At 38.2% G+C, this 24364-nt stretch overlaps 1 protein-coding gene across 7 annotated transcripts in view; it reads right to left on the bottom strand.

The window, feature by feature from the left end:
- The window catches only part of PAM (peptidylglycine alpha-amidating monooxygenase), a 359693-nt gene that overhangs the window by 84659 nt on the left and 250670 nt on the right, over nt 1–24364 (bottom strand). For all 7 annotated transcript variants that reach the window (XM_060201208.1, XM_007526805.3, XM_007526804.3 and 4 more), the window contains exons 6-8: nt 21260–21345; nt 19782–19865; nt 1423–1471 (exon numbers count right to left, since the gene is read on the bottom strand). In XM_060201208.1, coding sequence (XP_060057191.1) covers nt 1423–1471; nt 19782–19865; nt 21260–21345 — 219 coding nt within the window. The remainder of the gene's footprint in view (nt 1–1422; nt 1472–19781; nt 19866–21259; nt 21346–24364) is intronic.

The raw sequence follows: 24364 nt of genomic DNA, 5'->3' as shown, positions 1-24364 counted from the left end.
ACAGAGTGAGAAAAACACCTGCAATATTGCTTCACCATCCGCAAAGCTTTTCCCCTACAGATGGGGACGAGGGGCATTATAATATGTGTGCTCAACCAGGTGGCCCTAAATTACTTAATTTTTTGCAAAGGACATTATACACAATCTTGTCTTGATGTACCTGGGATTCAGAACGACAGCAATGATTCATGCTAGTATGGCCTGCAGATTTTAGACTTTCCAGCTCCCTACAGTTGAGAAATCCAACTCTTTTAAGTAAATCTACCCCAGTCTATGGATTAGATGGGTGTATGGAGATGGATCAAGTGAGGTAGACAGATAGATCAGTCTATATCTGTATACATATATCTGTAAATCTGTGTATAGTTTTATCTGTATAGTATTAAGATTGAACTCAACCAAAGGTCTCCTGATTTTTTTTTCTAATACATCCAAAATTATTTCTTAGCTTTGACATTCATGCCCCTGTCTAATCTTCTTCCTTTCAAGTGTGGATTGGATTCATTCTACTATTTCATTATTTCTAGTCAATAAAATACAGTAAAAGTGATGTGTAACCCTTGAGATGGAGCTGTAAAAATATTCTAGCTTCCATCTTACACACCATGTTTTGCTTTTCCTTATTCTGGCTGTGACAGAAACAAGCTGCTATGTTGTGAGATGCCCTACTGAAGAGAGATCTACTGATGAAGGAGGCCTTGGAACATGAAGGAACAGAATTCTACCAGTAGTCATTAGAGTGAACTTGGAAGTAGTTCTTCCTGAGTTCATTCTAAAGATGGTATGGTCAGCAGAAACTTTAGAGTTGTGTGTGGTACCAGCAGTCATAGCATCCAGATAACTGGTGCCCATAAGTTTCATCCAAAGGATATTGGGACTCTTGTTGTCAAGAACTACAATAATTTGTTACCCTATAATTCATATATAGCCCATATAGGATATATAGTATGCAATGAAAAAAAAAGATGTTATTGTGTCCTTTGGTACAAAATGGATGGAACTGAAGGTGATTATGCTTAGTGAAATAAGTAAGGAGATGAAAAACAACTACTGGATGGTTTCAATCATATGTGGTAAAGAGAAAACTGAAACATATGAACAGGCAAAAAAAAAAAAAAGCGAACAAACTGCCTCCAAGACTTTATGAGAATTATGGTGGTCATCAGGAGAATGGGGACACAGAACCTTGGTGATGAATGTAGTATGGAACTATACTTTGTAATCTTACAATGTGTAAACTAATACTAATCTCAAGGTAAAAAAAAACGTAAAAAATACAATAATTTGCTATACTGCAGTAGATACCCAACCCAGTGAAGTTCCCATTTTAAAGTTCTCAAACACCTTATCAAGAGGGCCAGGCACTTGTGTTCCCAGTAGAAGGCACCTGTTACTTTATCTGAGATAACTGAAAATACTTACGGCAGGCGTGTGAGATGTAAAGACACACCAGAGCAATCCTTGTGATTATCTGAAAAAAACAAAGTATCATCTTAAATATTAAAATACAAAAATAAATTTAAGACTAATAACATTCAAATGATTACATTTTAATAATAACAAAACTATGTTTCATTATATTGCTTTATTGTTTTCAGATTATTTTCTTCATGAATTCATTTATTCTCCTATGTGTCCTGACAGGAATAACAATGCTATCATTAGAGTCTGTGGTATTTCCTGTACTCTTCTAACTAATCAATTGTCTGCTTTCCAGCAGAAGTACTTGTATTAGATAGTAGTGAGTTTTGAATGTCTCTTCACCTTTCCAAGGACAAATAATAGACTTATAGACGGTCTCTTTCCTTTTTTCTTTGCCTTACCCACACAGAAGTAAAATAAAATTTTAAAGTATCCATCCAAATTCCCGTCTCTGTTGAATCTGCACATCCTAGGATGTCAAAAAATATTAAAGTTGTTTCAAGGTTCTTTACTATCTTTTAATAATGCTCCCCTTTATCAGACCAATACAAATTACTTTTTTTCTGACTGAGCTAAAAGAACTAATCAAGCAGGTTCCACTGTTGCAAAGAGAAATTATTGTTTTAATCTAAACTTATTCATTTCTCTTGTACAGCTGTTATCATCAAAACCTAACAACTCTTCTTTCTGTGAAATTTCATCTTGTCTCAGTTTTTTTTTTAACTTTTTTTTTTCCTCCTGGGTTATTGCTGGGGCTCGGTGCCTGCACTACGAATCCACTGTTCCTGGAGACCATTTTTCCCATTTTGTTTCCCTTGCTGTGGCTGTTATTGCTGATACCGTTGGACAGGACAGAGAGAAACAGAGAGAGAGGATGGGAAGACAGAGAGGAGGAGAAAAAGACAGACACCTATAGACCTGCTTCACCACTTGTAAAAGCAACTCCCCTGCAGGTGGGGAACCAGGGGCTTGAACTGAGATCCTTTAGCTGGTCCTTGAGCTTTGCATCATGCGAGCTTAACCTGCTGTGCTACTGCCCAGCCCCCTAAACTTTTTTTTATTATCTTTATTTACTGGATAGAGACAGCCAGAAATTAAGAGGGAAGGGGAGGTAGAGAGGGAGAGAGACACCTGAAACCCTGCTTCACCATTTGCAAACCTTTCCCCCTACAGGTGGGGACCAGGGGCTTGAACCCTGGGCCTTGCACATTATAACCTGTGCACTCAACCAGGTGTGTCACCACCTGGCCCCGTCTCAGTTTTCTTATTTCAAAGTGAATCATTCTCTCCTTCACTGGATTAAGTTACAGGTTCCATTTTTTCTTCAGCGTATGCCAATGAATATTTTGATTGTTAGCTATAAATTCTACATTTGTATATAGAATTAAACCTAAAGCATTCCTGTTAAGGTCTCCTATGATTACTTTTCTCTCTCAGTTAGACAAAATTTTGGCCTGATGAATTTGAAAACATGACGATGAAACTTCATACACTGTTTATTTTCATTAGATGTCATTACATCTCATTCTGTCATATATAGATATCAGAAGCTTTAGGAGTGGTAATTAATAATGAAAAAGTTAAAGGAATCATTTTTTAAAATAATGTAATACAAAATAAAAATGCAACAGAAATACAGCATAGCCTGTTGTGTTGTGGTTGAGTGTTAAGACTTCTAGAAAGTAGTCTGATAATGAAAGAAAGGAGTATTTCCACACACTAGGTGATACTTGAAAATAGCATTCAATCAGAATCTAATCCTGAGTGAGATAAAAACTGGATGACCACTCTCCAAGGGTCTCAGCTTGCTTTTTTGAGAAATTGCACTATACTGCTTAGGCAGAGATATATAACCACAGAAAAGTATTTTATCAAATATATAGACTCATAGAATTTCAGAATTGAAAGGGACCCTCATGATCATGGAGTTCAACTTTTTCCCATTATAGATGGGGGGGGGGGGAGAAGGCTACAAGGAGTACTGGTCAAAAAGTACTGCAGCTAACTGGTGACATCTCACGTATCAAGTGCAATTCTCTAATGGTAGCATTTAGTAGACTCCACTTGTAATGAGAATTTCATTTGAGATAGAGACTCTAAGCATTTTATTTATGAACTATATAGGTAGCCTATATAGAATTCAGAAAGAATGGCAATGTAACCAGTGGGACTTAAGGACTTCCAATTAAGCAGGATGTTCATTGCTCTTAATGGGAGGTGAGTGTATGGGATGAGGTTATCCATTCCAAATGATTTAGGTTGCTTTTCTAATAATAGCTTGGAGTTCCTGCTTGGACTCATAACTAAGTAGTGAAGTATGTGGAATAATGCATGAAAATAACCTAGGAATCTGTAGGTCTCTCCTAATTTTTCCCTCTAGAGATAGCTCTCTTCACTTCATGAGCTCATCTTGTCCTGGTTGTTTCCTGCTTCAATAAAAGGAGAGGTTAACCATTGATCCTATGGGAACCAACTTATCATTATAAACTACATCCTACTAATTGGAAAAGCCCTTCAAAAAGACGGTGATAGAGTGAACTTCAATTCACTCTACTTCCATCAGAAGGTAAAGATAAAAAGACAAGGCATGTCTATTATTTACTATCCAACTACAGCTTGGGATAATGCATCCTTCCTTTGTGGAAAGAGTGAAACATCTCTGGAATCACTGCCAAGTCTTAAGAAAACAAAGCAAAACAAATAAATAAATAAAAAACATAAATAGCATAAATTTTAGAAAACATGTAAGCAAATAGTTTTTAGTTAATTCATGTGTTTCAGATTATTGGGAGCATAATTAATTTATTTACTTCTTTAAATTCAAGTAACTTTGCCTTATATAATTATGTAAGTTTCCATTGTGCATCATTGCAACCAACATGCTTAGTGTACTGCTTTTAAGTCCAACACTAAAAGATCAATTCACTATAAACTGCCCTCTCAGAACATAATGGAAAGGTCACATTTCTGACTTTCCTCTGTCTTAACCAAGCAAACAAACATAAGTACAGGTTATGATAGTACACACTAGCTATTCTGCAATTACTTATGTAAACAAATGTAGTAACTATTTGACTATTAATTAGGCATGATAGGTAATGTTTTGCTGAGATTTAACTGTGATTCCTAAGGTGACCAGGAGTAGGAAAATATGTGGGGATTTTTTCTGAAGTAAGGGAAATTTTTATTACTTGGAAAATTGTTTAGGAGAGTGCAGGGTGAGGTCTTTTAATAGACTCAATAGCAAGTTTTCTTAGCATTGAAAAAGTCGGTGGTGTTGGTTGAAGCGTGTTTCTAAAAAGTTCATTCTATCCAGTTGAACTGTGTTGTATAGAAATGTTTTTTTTCCTTGTATATTTGAAACCCTGTGACAGCAGATATAACCTCAAGCGTAAGAGGCAACTAGGAAAGGAGTACAACAGGAAGGAAAAAAGTCAAGTTCTTATTTTGCCCATGCTCTCTTTTATGTCCAATGTGTGCAAATGAACATTGACTGAATCCTGGCTTTGGCAACACATAACCACATTATTGTTTTTTGTAGCGCCTGAATTATGAATGGTAGTCCTAAAATGACAGGTCAACATTCAGTAAAAGGGCAGTATCCAGGGGACCGGGCAGTGGCGCACCCAGCTAAGTGCACATAGTAAGAATCGTAAGGAAGGACATGTGTAAGGATCCAGGTTCCAGCTCCTGGCTCCCCACCTGTACGGGGGTCACTTCACAAGTGGTGAGGCAAGTCTATAGGTGTCTATCTTTCTTTCTACCTATCTTCCCTGGCCCTATCAATTTCTCTCTGTCCTATCCAAATAAATGAATGAACAAATGAATGAATGAATGAATGGCTGCAAGAGCAGTGGATTCATAATGTAGGCACTGAGCCCCAGCAATAACCCTGGAGGCAAAAAAAAAAAAAAAAAGGCACTATCCAGATGAACCAAAAAAATGTACCTATTAAATAAAGTTTGAAATTAGAGGTTTTTAAAACAAAATCTGAGTTACCAAAGTTCTCCTAGTGAATTCATGGATCTCTGAAAGCATGTTTTCTGAAATTCAGGATCCAGTGATAAAGTCTCCACTAAAAAACTGCTAACTCCATAATCTGTCACAGCAAGTGTGTACCTGCTTAGCAAATACCAGTGAAATAGGGCACCGTTAATACATGACACAAAACTACAGAGGCTTTTCTGGAGGCTATTGAAAGCTGGCTTAGCAGACAAGCTTCATTGCTAAATAAACCAACAGGATAGAAAAAAAAAAAAAAAACCTTCCAAAAAGAATTCCTTTTGAAGCTGTCACTGCAGTGAGTTAGCTGCTTTTGATTCTGTATTCCCTGCTATGGGACTAGAAATTACTAGCTTCCATTTGTCCTGTGGCAAGGAAGAGAAAATGCATTTAATCTATCCTGCGAGATATCTTTCACAAATGATGGCTTGTGCTGTCCCCAAGGAGATCAAGTGGAAGGCGAACAGGCTCACCAACGTGCTTTTATAATCATTTGTGTGGGGGGATGTTATGGCAGAACTAATGCCAAAGCACTTTCCTATTTCTATCATTTATGTATTAAAAAAAAAAAGCTACAGAAGCGTTTGGTTTTCACCATCTCTTTACTCAGAATGATGAACTTGTCCATATTTCTAAAGAACTGAAATTAAGACCCATCAATAATAGGCAAACGAATTATTTTAAGAATATATAGCACTACAATTTCCAATTATTAACTGACTTGAACTTTTTGTTGTGCTATAATACACAGAAACATAATTCAGAATAAGAAGGTACAATTTTAGAAATTTTAAACACCAACAGACCCTTATAACCAATACGTAGATTACAAACGAAAATGTTTTTCATATAGTCCCTTTCCTGAAGTATCATTTAAAATGTTTATGTTTATAGGCATATAATATTTAAATATTTGGCTTTTTGAAGGAATTGCTTTTTTGGCCAAAATTTGGAACATTAAATTATGTGTCTAGTTTCATGGCTACAGTGCAGTTTTAATATTATAACTGGTAATTAAGATGTATATATTTAATCTCTTTTAGTTAAGTATTTTTAAACATTAAAAAAAATATTATCTTAATTTATTTGATGGAGACAGCCAGGAACTGAGAGGGAAGGGAGTGATAGCGAGGGAGAGAGACAGAGAGACACCTATAGCACTTTCTCCCTGCAGGTGGGGAGCGGGGAATTGAACCTGGATCCCTGTGCATTTCAACATATACACTCAACCAGGTGCACCACCATCCAGCCCCCTGCTTTTTAAACATTTTATTGGGTGGTTAATGGTTTATGATACATGGGTATAATATCTCACCTCCCTGTGATAGGTGTTTGCAGAACTCTCTCACCCCCAACTTAGGTTCTTTTCCAACATCAAATATCTGGACCCCAGTACCCTCAACCCCTCGCTCCTCCTCCTCCTCCTTCCCCAGAATCCTTTGTTTTGGTGCAATACACCACACCAGTCCAAGTTCCACTTTATGTTTACCCATTCTGTTTCTTAAATTCCACCTATATGTGAAATCATCTGGTATTTGTCCTGTTTTTAGATTATCTTACTTTCTAGTTAAAAGTCTTATCAATGACTCTTTTACTTCTACCTGCATGTAATATATATATATTCATTTTTAAAACAATCTGAATTTGCTTTTGCATTTTCTCAATTATCGTTGACTCTCCACTGAAAGCAGAATGTAGCTCCAAAAGTCTAGGAACCACAGAGTACTAGGTGGAATAAATAAGGGAATGAAATGTAACTTAAGAGAGTTTGATCAAGAAAATAATTTAAAATTAAATCTGAAATGTTGGGCTAAAACATATTTCTGATGTAAAATGCTCTAAAATGAATTTCTGATTTGTTTTGCAGGTCTACAGCTATATGAAAGGTTAAACTTTTTACCTTCTAAGAAATCCTCTTCTGTCTTGTATAACGTCTTCTTCCTCTCTCACTTAACTAACCTCTTTGAATGTTCATAAGTGATAAAGGATATTCTAGCTGCAATGCCAACCTGTTTTGTTTTGAAAAAACAAGCTTATGTTCTGAAAAAGCTGTAATTTATTCAGAATATATGTTCTTTGAAGCTCAACCTAAAATCAGTGGCAACATTTTCAAGCCAATTATCTTCATCAACTTAAAACACTACTGTGCATTGTGTTTAGAATCTTCTATAGAGAATAAATTCAAAACACCTAATTTGCATATAATTATATATGCATGTATTTCATAGTATGAGTTAGGGAATACACTTTTAACATAACAGCTCATATGTTTGATTTAGCATTAGTTTTCTGTCTGTAATATGTTTATGCTGCTATTTAGTATGAGGATTAATAAAGCAACGTTTATAAAGCACTTCTGAGTTTAGTAGTATATAAACACTCAGTATCATTACTACATTAGTAGAAAAACATTGAAATCTCTCAGTGACCCAAATTTTCTCTCAAGATACCATTAGGCTTTAAGAAAGCTTTCCACAAAGTGCAAGGACCACAGTGAGAATCCGGGTTTGAGCCCCCGGCTCCCCACCTGCAGGGGAGTCCCTTTACAGGTGGTGAAGCAGGTCTGCAGGTGTCTGTCTTTCTCTCCCCCTCTTTGTCTTCCCCTCCTCTCTCCACTTCTCTCTGTCCTATCCAACAGTGACAACAACAATTAACAACAATAATAACTACAGTAATAAAACAACAAGGGCAACAAGAGGGAAAATAAATATTAAAAAAACATTAAAAAAAAAAGAAAGCTTTCCAATAAAAGATAAAGTGTGAGTCTAGAAGGAGCTGGCATTACGGGGCTCTCATACAAGTAGTAGATGCGTCATACGTAAACTGTGGAAACAATGGATAAGGAATATTTGCAAAGTAATAGGACTACAAAAGTGTGAGGGAGCAGTGATCCTACAAGAAAGGCTCTCGAGACTTTGCAAAGATAGATAAAAGCATTAAGATTTAATGAGAAGAAATGGAATGCAGATTTCTAAGCTAGAAAAAGTGAACATTTCAGGGCCAGGTGGTGGTGCACCTGGTTGAGAGCACATGTTGCAATGCACAAAGACTTGGGTTTGAGCCCCCCGTCCCCACCTGCACGGGGAAAGCTTTGCAAGTGGTGGAGCAGGTCTGCAGGTGTCTCTAGTCTCTTTCCCTCTCTGTCTCCCCCTTCCTTTCGACTTTTGGCTATCTCTATCCAATAAAAAAAAAATTTTTTTTTAAATGAACATTTCTGCTGACAGAAATAGAAACACTTCTAGGTCAGGTTTGGACTTACATTCTAAAAGAATTGTTTATAACTCTTATTAAATGTCCATGTCTAGCCTTGTGAGAGAGTTCTCCAGACTGCTCTCCACAGAGGCTGGAACAATTTACATTCCCACCAGCAATGCAAAAGGGTTCCTCTGTCCCCACAACCTCTCCAGCATTTGTTGCTGCTGTCCTTTTTGATGTATGCCATTCTTACAGGAGTGAGGTGGTATCTTAGTGTTGTCTTAATTTGCATTTCTCTGACAATCAGTGACCTAGAGCAGTTTTTCATATGTTAGCCTTTTGGATCTCCTCTGAGGTGAATGTTTTGTTCATATTCTCTGCCAATTTTTGGATGGGGTCATTTGCTTTTTTGGTGCTAAGTTTGCTGAGCAGACCTTCCACCTTCTGCAACCCACATTGACCCTGGGTCCATGCTCCCAGAGGGATAGAGAATGGGAAAGCTATCATGTTTTGATTTCTATGGGGTAAATTCTCCTGCTATGCTTGCCTTCAAGCTACCAATGTGACTTCTTTGAATACTGCATTGGGAAGATATTAGCAATCAGTATGCCATTTTATAGTATTTCTACCATACAGTATAGATAACAGTAAAATAATTAGGAAATAAAGACTGTTGAATATTTACTACTTTTATTTTTAACCATATCTATAATTAACACTAATTACATTTACAAATAATCTGAAAATTGATGAGACACTTATGGGTTGATGTAAGTTTCCAGAACAGTAGGGGCTACCTCCACTCTTCTCTCAATTTTCATTTGAACTAGGAATTTTCATTTTTGAAAGTACTCCAAGGGGGTCAGGTGGTGGTGCACCTGGTTAATTGCACACATTACAGTGTGCAAAGACCTAGATTCAAGCCCCTGGTCTCCACTTGTAGGTGGAAAGCTTCACAAGTGGTGAAGCAGGGCTGCAGCTGTCTCTCTGTCTCTTTCCCTCTCTACCTTCCCTTCCCTCTCAATTTCTGTCTCTAACAGTAAATAATAATAAATAAATATATTTAAAAAAATAAAAAAGTATTCCAAGGAAAAGATGGTGTGGGTAGTGGTCCTCCCATTACATTTTGAGAAACCAGACCTAGACAATGTACTTTAGAAATACTGCTATTAAGACCTTAATGCTGTTTTAAATAAAAGAGGAATTACTTGCTTATGAAATGAGAGGCCAAGTTTTTCAATTATAAAAACATCTAGAGCAGTGAAAAATAAAGGCCCACTCGTACACTGTGGATTGTACATTTAGGAAAACTGTTTTGCAAGGGAATTTAGTATTTTAAGATTTAAATACTACATAACTCCTAAACCTATACTTACAGGGATTATGTCTATAGTTTCTTAAACACTCCATGACTCAGATATCCCATTTCTAGAAATCTACCCTACAGTTACTGAAAAGATTTTTGTGGTGAAGTTCATGGTAGCAATGTTTGTACCGGCAAAGAAACTCAGAATCTCAAAACTTTAATAGGAAGTAGGGTATACAAAGTATATTTGGTTGTTGGAAAAGTCATGACATACATATTTTTTCTTTTTTCTATGCAAAAATGCATCATGGTTTCTGACAACCCAACAGTATAAGAGCTAGAAATATGCTTTCGAAATATGCCTAGTGTACATTGTTAAAAATAAAAGCAGATGAAGATCTGTGGAGAGTGTGATATGATTTTGGTCCAAAGAAGAAAAAGTACATATATACTTATCTGCGGTTTCTGTGTATATATAGAAATGTGAAATGTAAGTATTTGAAAGTTGGCAGATATAAATGATAGTTTCTGGGTATGGGAGTGAGGGAAGAGAGAAAGGCATTAATTATATAGTTCCTCTATTTCTCATATGCATATTTTCTAATAATCCATATTATTCATTCATTTAATATGTAATAGGGCTCGGAATAGAGCTCAGCTTCAATCTCCAAGACTACCTTATACTATAAATGAGCAGTGCTCTGACCTCAAGTTCAATGCCCAGCATCACTACAAGCTGGAGATGAGCATTGCTATGATAAACATAGTATATCCACAGATATGAACAACTGTCACCTCATATTATAAAATTTAAAAGTAGTAAGGTATTTTGAGTAATTTATTTTAACTTCTGATGTGTTTATGTATTTTTCAAGATTAAAAATAAAGTCTGAGAGACTATTTTAATCAGAAAATGTTCAAATAATTCCAGAGTTTTCAAATCATTGTTAATATTTTAACTGACAAGGAAAGTATTAAGAAATAGTTTCTTTGCCATAATACTGGAACACTCTGTTAATCAGAAGCCCTGAAAGCCTAGAGTGTTCATACTGTTTGACAGAAAAATATCATGTGCACAAATGTGATACTGCTTTTAGACTTTATACAGTGTAACATAATCTATTTATGTATTATGGAAATGTTAGGATGTTTGACAGTGTCCTGGACTCTCAAAAAAAAGTGATGTAATAAATACATGCATTACGTATTTCAATACATTTCGAAAAGGTTTTAAATTCTTAATCCCAAATCCCATCTGGCTCAAGCAACTGAGTAAAGGTTTGTGGTCTTATATCAGAGTAGTGGAGGAAAGGAAGCTTGTTGGGTGGTATGGGCATCAAGCCTTTGGGAGAGAAAAGGAACCACACTTCTCTATTTACCAGGGATGCTGTGTGACGGCTAAGAAACACTGTATGTGCGCTAGAATGTAAAATACTGCTGGGAACTAATCTTCCTATCTGTGGTCTGGAAGGGGATTAGATTTGCTACATTATGTGTGCCTTAGGGCAAATTCAGGGAAAACCAGACTTAGTTCCAGAAAGGAGCCGTCTGTGTTTCCTTCAATGTAAGGACTTACTGACTGTGGTATCTCCCTGGGAGGCGGGGCTGGAGAAGCGCTAACAACACCCTACATAACTGCAGTTTCAAAGGAGAGACTTAAAGTAAAAGTAATCCAAAACACTGGATTTAAGCAGTATCACTGGTTTTGCACAGGAGTTAACTTAGGCCTGGTGTATCTCCCGGGAAAGTAGGTGGGAAAAGCTGCTGGAACAGACTGAGAGAAGACAACAAGGAGTCAATCAGAAGCAGCTACCTTCTAACCAGATCCTTACAATCTTGGGTGATCAGTTAACAGATGAGTCAACAGTGAGTCAAGAGCACTCTAACACTCCCTCTGAAGTTGAAGTAGTCTGCTTTAAGCTGGAATGAAATAATTTAAAATGTAGCCACCCTGCACAGATCTCTGCTTCTAACTTGTCAAAAATGCATTAGCAAGGGACTTTTTCCTGGGCTCACCATTTCAAAGCTTTTCTGAATAATTTTCTGCTAGTCATGTTGTAAGAGATACAGAAGCAGGAGTTACAGTGGAATTAGAATTCCTCTGGAGTTCTCTGCTTTCCCTTCCTCTTGTCACTTTTTGCATTCCCACATCCTCACGCCTTCAGCTGTGGAAGGAGAAGACTTCTTGGGCATACATGTGAAAAAGATACATGGCTCACCTATGCTCACTGTAGCACCACTTATAACAGCTAAGATATAGAATCAACCCAAATTCCCCAAAACAGATGAGTGGACAAAGAAATCTGGTGTCAATAATTAACAGAATACCATTCAGCTATGAAAGAGATGAAATACTACTCTTTGCTACAACATGGATGAAGTGGAGGGGATTATGCTAAGCAAAACAGGAAAACAACTGGACAATCTCACTTAACAAATGGAATGTAAATAGACAAAGCAAGGGAGTATAATCAAAGAAAACAAACTTAGACTGTGACTACAGAACTAAGGTTTAAAAGGGGTAAGGGAAATGGAATATTTTTAAGGGTGAGTGGAGTCCAATAGACATGGTAGAATGATATTGGTACTTTGGCCATAGGTGTGGAGTGGAAACATACATCAGGAAGAAGTGTGAAATAGTACCAATAAGAGATAGATTTGTCAACTAATACCTCAATGATATATATAATTTTTAATATTTATTTATTTTCCCTTTTGTTGCTCTGGTTGTTTTTATTATTGTTGTAGTTATTATTATTGTTGTTATTGATGTCATCATCATCATTGTTATATAGGACAGAGAGAAATGGAGAGAGGAGGGGAAGACAGAGAGGAGGAGAGAAAGACAGACACTTGCAGACCTGCTTCACTGCCTGTGAAGCGACTCCCCTGCAGGTGGGGAGCTCGGGGCTCGAACCGGGCTCCTTCTGTTGGTCCTTGCGCTTTGCGCCACCTGCACTTAACCTGCTGTGCTACCGCCCGACTCCCCCTAAAATATTTTTAATAGTGATTTAATAATGATCAATAAGACTGTGGCATAAAAGGGGTACAATTCCATACAACTACCACCAGCAGAGTTCTACATTACATCCCTTCCACTGCATGCTTCCCTATGCTTAAATATCTTTTCAGCATACTTTTATACTTTTAAGCATAAATTATAAATCACCAAACTCAATTTTAATGTACAAAGCTTAATTTTAGCTCAGTTGTCTAATATCTTTCCCAATTAACATGAGTTGTTATTTTTAACAAAACAAGTATTAGATATCCATTGTTAGAAATGATTAAATGTTCCTAGCTTGGGAACATACAAAAACATGTATGTGTACTTTGAATTGTGACAATGAGGTGAAAAAAATGTTGTGTTGTGGTGTGTGTGTGCGTGTTTGGGTATGTGTGTGGTATGCTCTGCTAGTTTTCATACATGCATAAGAAGTCAGAAGAACAGCTGACAAATTGGAAATTTTGCTATTTTAGATACAGTGTGAGTCTGTATTTGAGGAGAGATCCTTACCTCTGCTCTAAGACTATCAGTGACAATTTCAGTTAATGAGTGCAAGGGTTTTCCATATTGATAAATGAATTACTTTTGAAGACTAGCAAGCTAATGCCATAAACTCTGGAAAGGAGAAGTCAGTTCTTTTTAGTTCCTCATGGGTCAAAATAGCCAGGAAAAATATACCAAATTTCTATAGAAATCTCACAAAATTTTTCTCTTAAAGAAAAAAAGAACTCTTGAAAAAAATGTTAAAAACAGGGGTAAAGGGAGGGAGTGAGGTAGAATCCTCATTTTCATAAAGGCAGGACTAATGTATAGTAGAACTTTGTCTATGTTTAATTGAATTTTGGGTTGTAAAATTTGTTGGGCTAAAAGACAGCATATCTAGGAATCTTTTACTGACTCTGTGACAGACAGGAATGTAAATGTGTCTAAATATAATGAAAAATTAAACCAGTCTTGAAAAGGAACAAACATTGCCTTTGTATTATAATTGATTCTGACAGAAAGTTGCCCCTTAGGGGAATTTATGTCACCTTTCATAGAAAGACTGTAATGATAATAACTAACATTTATTGAGCACTTTCTAAATACCTCTGCATGAACCATGATGACCCCATTTTATAAATGAGAAGGGCAGAAGGATTTGGGAACTGGGTGAGACTAATACAACCAGCATGTACCATTGCCAGGCCAACTGATCTGACCACTTAATTCCCACTGAATTATGCTAACACAAATAACTGGCATTCATTTCTAATTAGACTACGCTTTGATTTCCATGGAACAGTAATAGATAAAATATTAAGAAGACTGCGCTAAAAAAATGGGTCTCCCAGTCCTAACTAAGCCCGGCAAAAGTTTCTTCATAAGGCTTATACATGTACTCAAGCCTAAGCCTGAAGAGAAAAAATCAAATCAGGTTACTACTCTGCAGAAAGCAGTGTGAGTACATTTAGAATTAAGTGCTAACAAGGGTATTTATGGTCTGGTTCCCACTTTTCACTCACTTATCTCTTGCAACACCTCCCTTTACATTTCATACTTCAAATGTATCCTCAAATAACCAAGAGTTTCCTGTGGACACGAATGACTGTTTAAATTTCAGTGTGTCTGCACATTTTTACTTCTGTCTGAAGCTTGTATTTCCCATCTCTGTTTACTTTTGCCTTTCAAATCTCTGCTTCAGGTAGCAGTTCCAAACATATCTTCTTCCCCTTCCCAGTCTCCAACTCTCCACATCCTATATTCTGTATGTGTTTCTATTACTGTCCAGTAACATACTGCTTTTGTAACTACCTCTCTGGACAGAATACAGTAAACTGTACAACAAAACAATCAGTCTACCCAGCCCTAGCACAGGGCTGTCACATTATGATTAACATGGCCTTCAGGGTTCAACTATCAAAAGATGGTTCACCATTTAGGGTACATTTCTCACCATGTTCACAGTCAAGGTGAGAAGTACAGGCACCATATGAGAATGTTGTGGCACCAGGGGAAGTTCCAGTGCTGCGGTGTTTTCCTCCATCCCAATCCCCACACATATCAAATGGAACAAAAGGTGCTGGGAGACAGTAACTTCCTGGTAGTTAACACTGCTTGTCGTTGATAATATATATGCCTAAAATATCACTGAGAACTTGAACATCAAGTTCAATTATTCATTGACACTGATACTGAAGAACATGTTTTCCTAACATGTCTGTAACAAGACTCCAAGACCTGTCACTTTACATGTGGAATGTTTCAACTATGTTCAATCATAATATTATTTCTTTTTAGAAGAACGTAAATTGGGATGTATCATCCAGATTTAGAGGTACTTTTAAGGGGCCAGTGGGGGGTGGGAGTGGGCGGGAGGGATGGGTCACAGTCCTTTGGTGGTGGGAATGGTGTTTATGTACACTCCTAGCAAAATGTAGACATATAAATCACTAGTTAATTAATATGAGAGGGGGAAAATCAATTGTATGTCTCAAAGTTTCTCAAAACACAAACTGAATCTTTTTAATATATAGGCTGTGTATTTGATATGCGGACTCTCTCAAAAGCCTAGACCAAGTAGATTAGAAGCATCCAATAGCACAGCTATATACAAGATACTGGATACTGTACAGCAAACCATAACAAAAGGACTTTTCAAAGTTAACCCAATTAACAAATAATGTGATGATAACATTAACTATCGATTTGTCTTTTTGAACCCTAAGACAGCAGGAACCTCACATCTCCACTATAGAGCCCCTACTTCCCCCAGTACTGGAACCCTTGGATAGGGCCCACTTTCCCGTATGCCTCTCCCAATCCAAACCAAATAATATTGCATCCGCCGATCACAACCTAACCAACGCAACGATTGCCACCTCAACATGCTTCACCTCAGACTGTGTCCAGACACTTCACGTGTGGAATGACAACCCTTCAGCTTCATTACTCGGGTGAGACCTTTCCTTTTATAGTATACTCTAATTTCATCTCAGGTGGTTCACTTTCTAACAAAGTCCCAAAACCTAGATATACACCAGTTTCTGTGAGAGAGAGCTTATGTGCACACGTATCCATAAACTACTGCAAAATATATACCTGAAAGCAGGACTACACTAGAGTTTGCAGTGAGTACCTCCCTAACACTTCCTCTCCACTATTCCAAGCTTGGGATCCATGATTGCTCAACAAATTGTTTGGCTTCATATGTTAACTCTCTTTTCAATCACCAGGTTCCAGATGCCACCAGGATGCTGGCCAGGCTTCCCTGGATTGAAGACCCCACCAATGTGTCCTGGAGCTCAGCTTCCCCAGAGACACACCTTACTAGGGAAAGAGAGAGGCAGACTGGGAGTATGGACCGACCAGTCAACACCCATGTTCAGTGGGGAAGCAATTACAGAAACCAGACCTTCTACCTTCTGCAACCCTCAACGACCCTGGGTCCATGCTCCCAGAGGGCTAGAGAATGGGAAAGCTATCATGGGAGGGGGTGGGTTATGGAGATTGGGTGGTGGGAATTGTGTGGAGTTGTACCCCTCCTACCTTATGTTTTTGTTCATTAATCCTTTCTTAAATAAAAAAAAAAAAGCTACTTGAGAATACATCTAGAGTTCCTCAGAGGGATGAGGTATGAGTGAAGAAGTGTCTAAATATGACCAGCTACATTATATAGGTAGTTAGCGAAGGTATTCAGAGGCTTTTGAAAAATCACATTCATGTCAATGCTTTAGAGCTATCAGTCTTAGACACTACTGATTCTGATTTTATTTTTTATTTTTTTAACCCTTATTATTGGATAGAAACAGCTAGAAATTGGGAGGAGAGGAAGAGACAGAGAGGAAGAGAGACAGAGAGACACCCGAAGCCCTGCTTCACTACTCGCAAAGCTCCCCCTGCAGGTGGAAACTGGGGCTCAAATGGGGCTTTTGCTCATTGTAACATGTGCGCTCAATAAGGTACGCCACCATCTGGCCCTATACACTTGTAGAGTATATATTTTCTGTCTTTACTTCTTAGGCACAACTATTATCTATTCAGTTTTTAAATATATATATATTTTTTTAATCAAAGGGAGAAACAAAGAAACAAAGATACTGATAAAGAGAAAGAGATACCAGAGCACTTACTCAGCCCTGTCTTAAGCTAGTGCTGGGATTGAAACTCAAAGCCTTGGTCAGGAAAATCTTTTGCATAACCATTATGCTGGCTCTTTAGTCTCTTATTCCTTTGCTAACCACAGAAGCTCAATTGAGAAGTTAGCAACTTAGGAGTAGGTTCTGTTCCAAAATGGAAAGACATATTTGTTTATAGTGCAAAACCATAGTTTAAACATAAGAATAACTGTTATTTAGAAGTGAAGTTCATCATCTGGGTTAAAGGAGTTTAATGGATCATGTATCTGGTTGCTGTATTAATTACAGTCTTCCAATTACATAAAAATTATTCTAACATCTTTTTTCCAAGAAATATTTTAAATTATTGTCTTTATTTACTTATTGGACAGAGACAGCCAGAAATTGAGAGGAAGGGAGAGATAGAGAGGGAGAAAGCCAGAGAAACTTGCAGCACTGCTTCACTGCTCATGAAACTTTTCCCCTGTAGGTCGGGGAGAGGGGATCGGGGCCTTTAACCCTGGTTCTTGTGCTTTGTAACAAGTGCACTCAACCAGGTGCAGCACCATCAGACTCTGCTTTCAAATGTCTTTTACCAGGGAAAGCCTGCATTTAATTGGCCCACTCCTGAATGCCAAGAATCTCTCAGACCTCACTACAGGGGGATCTTCATCAAAGTACACTTCAAAAGTAGAGATGGACATGTACGTTTTATAACTTAGATACCAAACAGAGATAAGATGTGAATAAGGAAATCTATCAGATCAGTTAGCAGAACACTATATCGTTTCTTCTCCAAAACAGAAGATTCCGGGTACATCTGGGTGACAAGTCTAGCAGATGGAGACTTGTCTCAAGTGGCCTCCCCCAGGGCTCTGTTCTGGCTCCTACGCTATTTAATATTTACATCAATGACCTCCCAGAAACTTCTTCAAGGAAGTTCATCTACGCCGATGACATCTGCTGTGCAACTCAGGCATCCAAGTTCGACATCCTCGAGGAAACACGAAAGACATGTCTCTGATATCTGATTACTGTAAAAAATGGCAACTAATCCCTAGCACTGCAAAAACGGTATCATCTGTTTTCCATCTACACCATGCCTCGGCCTCACGTGAGCTTAATGTGCAGCTTGGCGATAGGTGAATCCAGCATGAAGCCCAGCCAGTCTATCTTGGCGTTACTCTCGATCACACTCTGTCATTTCACAAACATCTCATAAAAACTGCAGCAAAGGTGGGCGCGAGGAATAACATCATTGCAAGTCTGGCCAGCTCCTCATGGGGCACGAGCACTTCCACACTACAATCATCATCTCTGGCATTATGCTATTATGCAGAATACTGTGCCCCAGTATGGTTCCGTAGCCCCCATGTCCACTTGGTCGATTCGAAATTATATTCCTCCATGAGGATAATTTCTGGAACCATCCGTTCCACCCCGGTTCCATGGCTGCCAGTTCTTAGCAACATCGCCTCGCCAGATATTCGTCGGGATGCGGCATCATCTAAGTTCATTTCCCACATCTACGCTCGACCGGACCTGCCAATATATGCGGATATCTTCGCCCACCCAGTCCAACGCTTGACGTCTCGTCACCCAATCTGGTCCCCTACGCCTACACTGAACTTCTCTGTTCCAGACTCTTGGAAACAGAGTTGGCAGTCAGCTGAGGTAAAGAACAAACACCTCATCGCAGACCCCTGCAAGCGTCAACCCGGCTTTGACCTAGCACGTTATGATTGGGCCCTCCTCAATCGCTATCAAACAGGCCATGGCCGGTGCGCCGCTATGTTCCATCGCTGGGGAGCCAGAGATGACCCGAACTGCCCCTGCAGCTCCAGACAGACTATGACCCACATAGTCAACGACTGCCACTTCTCCAGATTCAAAGGAGCTCTCAAAACTTTACATCAGGCTCAACCTGATGCTGTTGACTGGCTACGGAAGAAGGGCAAACGCTAGAAGAAGAAGAAGAAGTTAGCAGAATGACATTGTCAAATTAGAAAACTTCTGGGAATATAGAGGAAGGTCAGCAAGGCACAGTGGAAAAGCTGACAAGTCAAGGAGAAGATTGCTTAATATTCACACTTCCATGACCAAGAGAGTAGGGATGTGGAATGGAGTTGAAGTTTGACTACATACAGCAGAAAAAATAACAATCACCAGTATTGGTTGCCTTGGAAATAGAGCTCCTTCCTTATGTCAATGATTCCACAATAAGAAAAGAATCATCCAAATGAGGAACACAGTAATCATGGCTACCGTAGACAGTATATTAGCCATGATTACTGTGTTCCTCATTTGGATGATTCTTTTCTTATTGTGGAACCCCACCTTCTCAGAGCCCTGCCCCACTAGGCTAAGATAAAAACAGCCTGGGAGTATGGATCGACCTACCAACACCCATTTACAGTGGAGAAACAATTACAGAAGCCAGACCTTTCACCTTCTGCACCTCATAATGACCCTGGGTCCATGCTCCCAGAGGGATAAAGAATAGGAAAACTTCTAATGGAGGGGATGTGATAAGGAACTCTGGTGGTGGGAATTGTGTGGAATTGTATCCCTCTCACCCCCACAATCTTGTTGATCATTATTAAGTAAAAGAGAGAGAGAAAGAGAGAAGAAAATGTCACCGTCTTCATTTTATTGTGCAAATACTAATTATATTAATATACATGTATATGAATTTATATTTAACTATATATTTATTAACATTTAGCTTAGCTGCAACATTTTAACAACTTACCTCTAAAAGCACTGATATCCCCATAGTGTACCTGCAGCACGAAATATTTACTTCCAGTCTCTCCTCCAACTCTAAATCCAACACCTTGAGATTTACAAAAAGTCACGAATTAGCAAATGAACATAAACACAAACCAGACACTCAGTGGAAATGTCTAATCTCTTACACCTTCTTACATTTCTGATAGAATTCTCTGGGCATATTTCCCCTTAAAAAACAGAGTAATCATCTACATTTTAAGAAGACAAGTTACTTATTTTGAAAGAAAATAAAAATAAATAAGTTCTTTTCTTTTTCTTTTTTAACTGGTGGCTTATTGTGCTGCAGGAAATTGAATCTGGGATTTTAGAGCCTCAGGCACGAAAGTCTTTTTGCACATAACCATTATGCTGTTTTTGGTCCTCATTAATACATTTTTGTTGACTATACAGCAGATGTAGATAAATCTATTCTTTAATTTTATTTTATATTTACATTTATTTTTATTTTTTTAATTAAATATATAAAGGAGACTTTAGCAGCATTTCAAAGGACATTTATTTCTTCCCATATGAAAACAGGTATCTGCAAAAAAAAAAAATGTTACTAAGAAACACAATACCAACTAGACTACAAAGTCCAGTGTGCCAATGAATTTTTGTAACAGGAAGAGTTTTAATAGTCTTATTATTAATAGTTTGTTAAAAAAATACAGAGAAAAAAATGTTTTTGTTTTTAATCTGCTCTATGAGTGAATCTTCAAAATGTCTACAAATCTATAACACATTTCCCTATTAGTTTCTAAATTTGTTTGATAGCGGCTTCCTGGTAAACCCATAGAGAAGAGTCTGAGATTGATCTGAAGGAAAGCTAAACAGATATCAATTAGTGACAGCACAAACTAGGGAGACATAAGGGGGACTATTACATTATACGACACCATTCTGAGCCATGGTAGACCTATTCTATAAACTTCACACTCCTTTTAATATTAATAAATGTCTAGGTAACTAAAGAGTGCCTGGAAATTCACTTATATTTTGGAAACTCTGAGTAGTTACGGGCTATAAAGTCAAGTGAGAAACCCAGCTAAAGTTTGGTATCATATTGAATACCTATGTTTTAAGACAATAAAAAACAAACAAAAAAACCCAAACCAACCAACTATACAAACAAAACCACCTGTTTACTAAAAATAGCAATTTGTTTCACTCCTAGCTATTTTGGCTAATGACATGTTCTGAAGCCCAAGAGGTTTCAAGGTATATTTGTTTATTTTTGAAATCTATCTCAACTGTCGAGTGGGAAAATTGCTAGCTAAAAAAAAGGCAAATAAGGAGTAACAGTCTAAATAAAATCTTTTTAACACAAAGCAGACTTGTAATGTGAAGTTATAACACAAAAGATCAACAACTATTGGACAGGACAATATAAAAAGTATTTTTGGATGCAGAAAATGAACAGCTTAATATAATACTGTCTAAGAGGTCTCACTATACCTTTCGGGAGTCTGGTAGGGGGTGCGTTCCTTGCCCAGGCATATAGAATATTGGCTTTGTCTGTACATGTTCCTTCATCACAAAACCTGCAGGAAAAAAAGTCACTATTAAGAAAGATCCAGGTAGCAAAGAGAATAGATCACTTTCATCTCCCCATGGGAAAAAGGAAAAAGGAGGAGGTACAAGAAAGCATAGCAAAGTCCACCAATAAGTCAAAATTCTAGTCTTATCAGTTTTATGGCCTAGTGAAGCAAATAATTATTTGCATGAGGAAAAACATAAAGAAAGGTAGATTAATGGGGCCCTCATTAGGGAATCCTTGGATTCCCATATACATATGATGGGCTTGACCTCTAAAGGGTCCTTCTCTCCACTACCACTGGTCGCTTCCATAAGGAGCAATGTCTTGTGGGCCCTCTCAGGACCTTGGCTTTATCATAAAGCAATGACGGTACGGATAGCCCCAGTCTCCGAAGGATGCTGGTGGTGTCCTGCTCTGCCACTCGAAAAAGACTGGTCCTGAAATGAGTGCAGCCTGCAATGTTCTTCAGATGTGACCATGACCTATAAGCTCAGACCAATAGGGACTTAGAGGTTACACAAGATCTGGCACTAAGTATAAATATGTATTTACATATGGGCTCTGGAACAGATGGATGGAGGTAAATAGTTAATTTTAGCCACAGATTTTTTTTAAATAAGAATGGAAGCTACTCCCTTCCCTAATCCAACATTCTAGCCCTATGCTCTACTTTGGCACCATTCTCTCAGACAGTATTCTCATCCAACCTCAGGCTAGCTTCCAAACTCAAGCAAAACTACTATAGTTGTATGCTCTAGGAACATGCCTAAAATGGTTCTCCTAGCTTACTTCTACCCTAAAATCCCTAATCTCATCTTCTCTGACCCTACTTTTTGATTCCTGTTCATTAACCATCTTGTCTCAACTTAGGTCATGCCACCTTCCAGACACCATGTTACATGACTCCACCCCAACTTCTCTGGGCAGACAACCTCACCAATATGTCCTGGACCCTCGCAACTCCAGAGGTCTGGTCCACTAGGGAAAGATAGAAAGAGGCTGTGGGTATGGATCGACCTGCCAAGGCCCATGATCAGAGGAGAAGTAGCTACAGAAGTGAGAACTCCTACCTTCCGCTCCCCACAACCTTGATCCATACTCCCAGCTTGGGAGAAGTGATAGGATGAAGATAAAAGCACTCAACAGCCCAGCTCCCTCAGCACCCAGAAAGAGAGAAGGAAAAGAAGGGGGCTATACGAAGGTAGCTATAATGTTATGAGTGGCTCAGAAGGGAAGAGAGAACTGAATCAGAAAAAGAAGGGGAAACCATGTATAAATGTGGGCAGATAGTTGTTGAGAAGATCATTGGCCCATGTCTACAATGTTAGGGGAACTGTGATGGATTGCAGTGGGGAGAGTGAGATTCAGAACTCTGGTGGTAGCAATGGTATGGATTCAAACCCCTGTTGACATGTAATTCTATAATATAAAAGTATAAAAATAATAAAAAATAAATTAAAAGGTATATTAGCTTGCTTGTATATAAAACAAGATAGATAACTTATAACTTTTAATAATATTATATGCAGAGAGATGACACAGAGTCAGAGAGCTGAGCACCAAAGCTTCCATCAGTGGGATAAGGGCTGGACCAGAACTCGAGTTGAGCATATGACAAAGCAGTGCATAATCCAAGTGAGCTATTTTACTTGCCCATAGTTTATAAATCTTATATGTTGATACGTGTATGGCATTCTGTGAAACCATTCTGTGAAACAGTACATGGAGAGTGTGTATAAGTGAAAATGAACACAATGGAAATTCGTAAGTGGATTGTGTGAAATGTCATAAACATTTCTCCTGGGGGGGGAACAGTATTATCAATAAATTTTTGTTATAGTTGCAAGCAATAAAGAGTGTTCAGACTCAGTAGGTTGAATAATACAAGTATATACTACTAAAGGTATATACTTCTTGGTACTTGATTCCTTTAAGTTTATAAATCAAGTTAGGGCACTTAAAAATAAGTTCAATTTGTGGCAATTAACCAAGCCTCATATTTCCCTCCTGTGAAACAGAGAGCTATACTTACCCTAAATAATTACCCTATCAAATGGGACACGTATCAAATGGGATACATAAAAGAACTTGATAAACTTACATGAAGATTCTAGGGTAATACAAATAACAAATCATTCAGTTTAGGTTAAGATTCATTGTTGATCCTGATGCTGATAACCAGTAGCAGTGGACAGAGGGATGCATTGGATCGACCTTCTCGTGGTGCATCCCGTGAATACCCATTCATTGGGGAAACTGACGATCCTTCCTAGCCAACTGAATCCATATGGATCCCAGTCACTTTCAAAGCCAGCAACATGCAGCTCCTGACAGCTTTCAGCCTGACGTTGTTGACTGGCTACGGAAGAAGGGCAAATGCTAGAAGAAGAAGAAGTGGACAGAGGGATTTCTTAGAGGTCTAGACCCATTGTGTCTATGTGGGAATCCTAGGATTCCCTGACTATGGCCTTGGATGAAGAGGTGACTTGGTAGTGACCAAAAGAGCCATCATTAGAATATGATGGTCTCTCGCCTTTATCCAGCCTTTGTAGTCCTTATCTGGTCTGACAAGGTTAGGGTCAACATTGGTAGGGTGTGCCCCATTCTCCAAAGTGAGCTTGAGTCAACAAACTCTACCACTCGAGGAAGATGGGTCCTGCAATGGGTGCAGCCTAGAATGTTCCTAGCCATTACTACAGAATTCAAGCTCAGACCGACAGGGATGTGGAGGTTATACAGGCTCCTGTGCTGAATATGGAACCCAGATCAAATTGATGAGTTTTACAGTTAACAATATTTAAATACTTTTCCTGTATTTGGGAGCTACTCTCTTCTGTGATACAACTTTCTAGTCCTATTTCCAACTCTGACACCATCTCCCCAGACAATACTTATAGCCCACCTGCATAATAGCTGCCAGGCTTAGGCAAAAATTAGTAGTCATGGGTCTCTTGGTATATCCCTAAAATAGACCTACTAGCTTTTCCCAAAATAGAGACCCCCCCCCCAATTTCATCTGCTAT

The sequence above is a fragment of the Erinaceus europaeus genome, chromosome 11, assembly GCF_950295315.1.
Source record: "Erinaceus europaeus chromosome 11, mEriEur2.1, whole genome shotgun sequence".
Lineage (NCBI taxonomy): Eukaryota > Metazoa > Chordata > Mammalia > Eulipotyphla > Erinaceidae > Erinaceus > Erinaceus europaeus.
The sequence above is the reverse complement of the archived record's forward strand: the minus strand, read 5'-3'. Positions and strand labels throughout refer to the sequence as shown.